At 39.3% G+C, this 6,300-nt stretch overlaps 1 protein-coding gene across 1 annotated transcript; it reads right to left on the bottom strand.

Annotated features, from left to right (window-relative positions):
• Positions 1-525: 525 nt before the first annotated feature.
• Positions 526-2,722, bottom strand: csgalnact2 (chondroitin sulfate N-acetylgalactosaminyltransferase 2; the record flags this gene model as incomplete). The annotated part of the gene is made up of 7 exons (XM_083897834.1): positions 526-818; positions 906-987; positions 1,107-1,201; positions 1,294-1,472; positions 1,559-1,660; positions 1,788-2,004; positions 2,071-2,722. The coding sequence occupies 7 exons, from the start codon at positions 2,720-2,722 to the stop codon at positions 526-528; spliced, it is 1,620 nt and encodes a 539-aa protein (XP_083753960.1).
• Positions 2,723-6,300: the final 3,578 nt, after the last annotated feature.

The following is a 6,300-nucleotide window of genomic DNA, read 5'->3' as shown; positions in this document are numbered from 1 at the left end:
CTTGTGGCTGACGTCACATTCAGCAGTTAGCAACAGAGAAAGAAAGCAAATGTAGTTAAGGATGTGGTTGCAGGTCGGGTGTGCTTGATGCAGGCTCGACGGCTGCAAGAGAACGATGACCAAGTCAAACTAAATCCAAACAAATATATTACCTGAAATAAAGTGTAAGGTTCTTCCTGCATGTTAAATATTAAAGATGTGCTAAAAAAAAGTCAAACAGACAAGTGTCACTTTGTTATTTTGGCCGCAATATCAGTATCAAACATGAAAAAAGTGATATTGAGCCATCCCTGTTAAATATTTGTCTGATGATAGATAACGAAACCTGTTCTCCTGCTGATGTTCTTTATTAAAGAGCCATGCCACGCTAAAGCCTGCCGTAGATCAAAGCTCATTTATCTACATTCATTTGTCTGCAACTGCGCGGTGAAATGCAAAAGGATCCGAGTTAACGCGTCTTTGCCGCGATGTGTTCATGCGGTCAACGACTCGCAGTCGAAACGTTGGAATGAAGTTGTTGTTTGTTTAGGCCTCAGTTTTGCTCTGAGTCTTAAACGCCTGCTTGCGGAGGTGAGATTCGATCTCCTCGCGGAAAACCAACATGCCCAGGTGAGAGTGCGAGGCCTCGTTCATGGCTTTGGACTGGATGCACATGCGGTACTGCTCGGGCGTCAGCTCATCTGCGCACTGCTTCTCGTGCCACATGTGGAAGAGACTGGACACCGGCGTCCGGATCACTATCGTGTCGCTCCGTAGATACTTCCTGTACAAGTGGACGTCCTCCACGCCCCAGCCTTTCACTTCAAGGTCAAACCCTCCTGCAGGAATGAGGTCCATTTGCCTTAACTTGCAAAATTCATGATTCTACTGTTGAATTTTGATAAAAACAAATGATCAGTGCTTACCGATATTTAGAAAATCAGAGCGAAACTGACATGTCATTCCAAACCCAAAATCTCTCCAGAATCCAGCATCTTTTTTGTGAATCTATCCAAACACAGATGATCACTTATTATTTTAAACCAATCAGCACCACAGAATAAGTTTTAAGCAAATAAAAATAATGACAGCTATATAAACGAAATGTGAAATTTAAAAATTCTTACCAGTTGGAGTTCAATTGGTGGAGCCAGCTCCATATTTCCATAGACTATGGCAGGGTTGTACAGACTAAACACCACTGGATAGAAGACTTTCTTGTCTAGAAACACAGAAATAGTCCAAGAACACAACATTTAGCCTCATTCTGCCTGAAACAAAAACTCAAATCAGAGAAATTATATAAACACCTACTTGGGGCAGCATTCAGGCGACAGGTGTTAAGGAACTCCAGTGTAAAATGGATGTCAACGTCACAAAAAAACATTAATACGTCGCCTCGCTTCCAGGCATGGGCTCCAATATCAAGACCCCGACCTCGAGAAAACTCTTCATCCACTGGGATCAAGGTGTAATTGGAGAAGTTCTCTTCCCTGAAATATATACATTCCCATTAACAAATATACTCATTTAAAAAAAGCAAATCAAAGGTTCTTTTTTTTTTAATGAGAGGGCAAACCTTGACATTTTTTCCAAAGATGACTTTGCCTCCTGAAGACCGTCATGCCCAAAATAAACCACTGTGAGGTGCACACGTCTGTCCTGCTGTATGCACACTTCCCTGAAAACAGTAACATAAACCATACACATTGTAATGAGCGTACTGTACGGCTGCAGCGATAAAGGAAAAACAGTATGAATACAAAATTTGAAGTGAACATGTTGAAGCGTGTCCGATTTCCTCCCACCTGAAGTTGTGTAAGAACTGTGAGAAAGTTTCCACTCTGCCTGCCAGCGGAACGATGATGTTAATAATCATTCCCGATGTTTCGACAGAGGTGCTCCTGACTTTCATTAGAGGACCAAACGGCCTGAAGAGCGTGACATGACGGAAGCTGCTGGATTCCTCTTTGGCAAAGAAGAGCTCATAAAGTGTCCCTTTGTCCCGCTCTGTCCTGTACAGTCCTGTCAAAAACATCGGCTTCAGTCATTCATTCATTATTTGCTAGTGTCAGAGAGTGCGAGTCTTACCTTCAGTAAAGTGGACCTCTGTGTAGGTTTGTCTCTGCATCGGCACGTCGTCTTCCACACCGTCCTCCTCATCAGGGTTGTTTATAATGTCCAGTGCGGCCTCGATGACCTCCACCAGCTCGTCTCTGCGGTCTTTGCGTACAGGTTTCTCCTCTGGGTGCCGCGTCAGCCCCATCTCCAGCTGATACACCTTAGATGTGGTGAAACTCTCGAAGGGAACCAGGGCGTACTCGCTCGGCAGGCGTGCGCCGGTGCTGACCTCAGCTTTGTCGATCTGAGAGTGCAGATACTCCAGCAGATCTCCCGGCTCTTGGTCTTTAGTCTCTGCCAGGCCCTGCACCCCTGGGAGCTCTTTCTTGTCCTGCAGCAGCTTCAGCTTCTCGCTCATTTCCTGCAGCTCCTGCTTGAGCTGGGCAATCTGGCGTTTGAGGCTGGTGGCACGGCTCAGGTGGCGCTCTTCCTGTTCCTGCAGTAGGGCCTGGTAATACTCCTTACCGTAGGTTTCTCCTGCTGGACCCGGCAGGACCAGGTTGACATCTGCTGGTGGGGTGCACTCCAGCAGATATGCAAACAGCAGCAGCACCAGCAGCAGGAAGAGCCCCAGGAAGATCCAGCGGACCCGGCCCTGGAGCGGCAACCCCCGCCTGGGCATCACACTCACATGCAAGCTATAGCCGACAAGTCTGCATTCCCTTTCCCCTCTGATCACATGACTTGTTATGATACACGTGTGTACATCATCTTAGTGATTCAAAGTGCCATTTGTGTCATTTTAATGTGAAGGTCTTGGTTCTGGTCTCAAAAGAATCAGTGTTTTCATACTTTGCTCCTGTGCAAATCCTTGTGATGATCACCTGGAAAAGGCAAATGTGTGTTACCATCCATTCAACCTCTGTGATTAAACTCACTGTCTTTGACATTTTTAGTCAATGAATAGAACATATAACAACACGTTCAATGTGAAGCACAGCAACAACAAAAAAGATTCAGTTTAAAGTTTAAAGAAAGAGACACGAATAAATACCTTCACCTAACTGTCCTCGCTAGCACACGGAGACTAGCTCTGAGCTAAACAACAGTACAGAGGAAAATTTGTGACAACAAGCGACTAACGCCTGACTTCCGGTTTCCACTTCAAAATAAAAGGGAGTCTCAGTAAATTTACGAGGCAACTAATAATGATGATAATAATAATCATTGAATGTGCTTTTTTTTTTTTTTTTTTTTAATCCCAAACATTTTTTAACGTTTTAAACACATTTTTGTGGATTTTGACAACATTTTATGGACATGTATGTCACAAGGAAGAAATGTTTAGATTTTGAGTGCACTGACACTTAACCTGACACCATACGAAAAACGTACATGGCAATAAACCAGAGCGATTCTGATATTAACATAAATAAAACCCGTAAATATTTTTTGTTCTCTGGTTTTCTCCATACCTTGAAGCTGTAATACTTCACCTCTTCACCTCAACAGCTTCAACCTTTAGCACATTGACTGCTGCTGTTTGTTTACCTGGGCTTGCAGGTATAAATTTGACTTCAGACAGCTCTAATATAAACCAGCAAGGATGTCCAAAGTACCACATTGAGAGAACAATAGCTCCAATATTTCAATTTCCAAGCACAGTGTTTATCAAACCTTTTCTTTGTATCTTGACAGCACAACTAAATGTAAACAACATGCAAAGGAATTTCAGTGATGCAAAGCAAATATAAAGACAATATTAATTAAACATGACTTTGGACTTTTTTGGTGACGACATTAACTGCGTAACATCTATTTACCATTGTGCAACATATTTAAGTTTGAACCAGTTTGAAGCAATAACTAAACCTGTACTTTAAGAAATGTTTATTTGGCTGTGTTAATGCAGACCTTAACAGTCCCTTCACAGACTCAAAAGGGAAGTTATATATTACAGATCCTTCACTAAAATATTAATCTGTGCAAGTATAAGGATGTCAAAAGAGTATGCTTAAATAACATATTTCTTATATGCTATATTTCTCTAACAAACTACTAACTATTACTAATACTTCTACTACTAGCTGCACGATTATAAACACACGTTTACAAAGCAGTGTGATAGGCAAAGTAAAAATGAGAGCAAAACATCAGAAACCTTTGTGTTTCTATTGTTTCTAAGCCACACAATTAAGAACACAAAATTATTTTAAAAAAGTGAGAAAAAAACAAAAACACACTAGCACATTAAAGCACATACGAATGACGCGACAGGAAAGCTAAGAAAGACATAATTGTTTTCTTCTAAAAAACGTTTTATTGCTACTATTTCACATGCAATCTTTCTACACTTTCCAAACATTAATTTGACACTTATTTTGAAAGAGTCTGAACCGGATATTGACATGGTTCTTCAGCTAGCTTCGCGATGTTCGGACCCCCACTACGCTTTCATGATATTTAAAGGCTGTTCGGCGGCCAACAAATGATATATACTGTTCACAGACATTTACTCACCTACTCCTGTCGGTTTCCATCCCTGTCCGCGTTTAGAGCCATGAGTTAGTGATGAACGAAGAGCAGCAGCGGCTTGAGCAGCAAAATGCCACGGAGCAAAGAGAAAAGAGTGGGTCGAAGTCTACTTCCGGTCAACGAGTAACCAATGGGAGATTGGGAGGCGATGTCGTCATCAAACACGGCAGCGATCCATGATTGTTGTCATGATTATTATCCTGAGTCAGCATTTACAGCTACAGTATTCCTCTTTTCATGATGAGTCTTTTTCTTTCTTTCTTTCTTCTGTAATATTCTGGATTAATGTGAAATATTGTATTATGTGGAGTAAGTTTAATTTGCCAAAAAGTGACACAGTGCATTTTCATATGCGATAACAATTATTTAACAATCTGGTGTGGAACATTCTCCTGTGTAACCCATTTTGAATGTAAACATAAATGTAAATTCTGTTTTATTGTCAGTTTATTTGTTTTTCTTTTCATGATATGCACTCTTAAGAAGGTGACATTTTCATAAATGCTGAATAAAAAAAGATATAAAATATAAAATGATATTGTACAAATAAATATTAAATATAATAATAATATCAATATCAACATTACTACTGTGGTAGTAATAGCAGTAAACACATGTATTAACTTCTTGACCTGACATGTTCAATCTCTTACTTAACTGTTTTGTTTTCGCCCTGTTTTGTTTTCCTCTTATCTGTGATGAAATATACGCTGACAACTTTGAATTGCATTACCGCTGAATTGGACAGAAACTGGAGACAGATCACTTGTTTAATGTGCAAACATAGCCTCTATTATCACAACGGTGCTGTGACTAAACCAGGAAATGTTCCCGGTGAGATTCTATTTTAGTCCTTATTCTGTTAATTTGTCTATTAATTTCCATTAAGGATGTCAGGAGTCTGGAGCCTCTGTGAGGTGGAAAGCACACAGACGACTGTCACACGGTCACACACACACACAGCCATTTTACTGAATGCTTTTTTATTAACACTATAAAATGTTTCCTGTTGTTGGAATGTAAGTATTACATATTACACCGGGGGTCATGGGAGCAACTATCATGTATATTTTAATACTAGAGGAATTCTACACTTCTCTGAGAGATATTTTTTATTTTTTATATGAAAAAAACCAGACATATTTTACATCATAAAAAAAGTTAATTTTATTTACTTAAATTTTATGCTAAACTGACACAAAATAAAGTTTAAAATATGCATACATAAATAAATAAATAAATAGTTTTCCAGATCCGAAAAATTAAAAATGAGCATAAATGGCTGATAATTCTACTATTAATTAATATTCCTGCAACTAGAGTAGTTAAATACCTTTAAAAAAAAATCAAGGCTGGAGGTAAACAGAAGCGTAACATGATATTGAAATGTTATTGAAATGAGAATCTTTTTTTTTTTTTTTCTCAATTGTGAAAAAGGCTATCATGCAGAAACGTGTCCATGTTCAGACAAACTGCACATTTTGAATGTTTATTATTAATTGTAACATAATCAAATAATAACAGGACAATGATTGACACTCCTTACTTTACATCACCGTACGGTTATTTCCACAAAGATTGCAATTACAGTGAATCCAAAAAAACAAAGTGAACCACAGTCTGACGAAAGAACATTGTTACGATCTACATTAAATCTCATGTCCTCACACTGCAGTAGAGCTCACTCGTTGATATTTTTCATGTAAAAAAAAAACAACAAAAAAA

Source organism: Microchirus variegatus (genome assembly GCF_963457635.1).
Source record: "Microchirus variegatus genome assembly, chromosome: 11".
Classification (NCBI taxonomy): domain Eukaryota; kingdom Metazoa; phylum Chordata; class Actinopteri; order Pleuronectiformes; family Soleidae; genus Microchirus; species Microchirus variegatus.
Note: the sequence above shows the minus strand (reverse complement) of the source record. Positions and strands in the feature narration are given on the sequence as shown.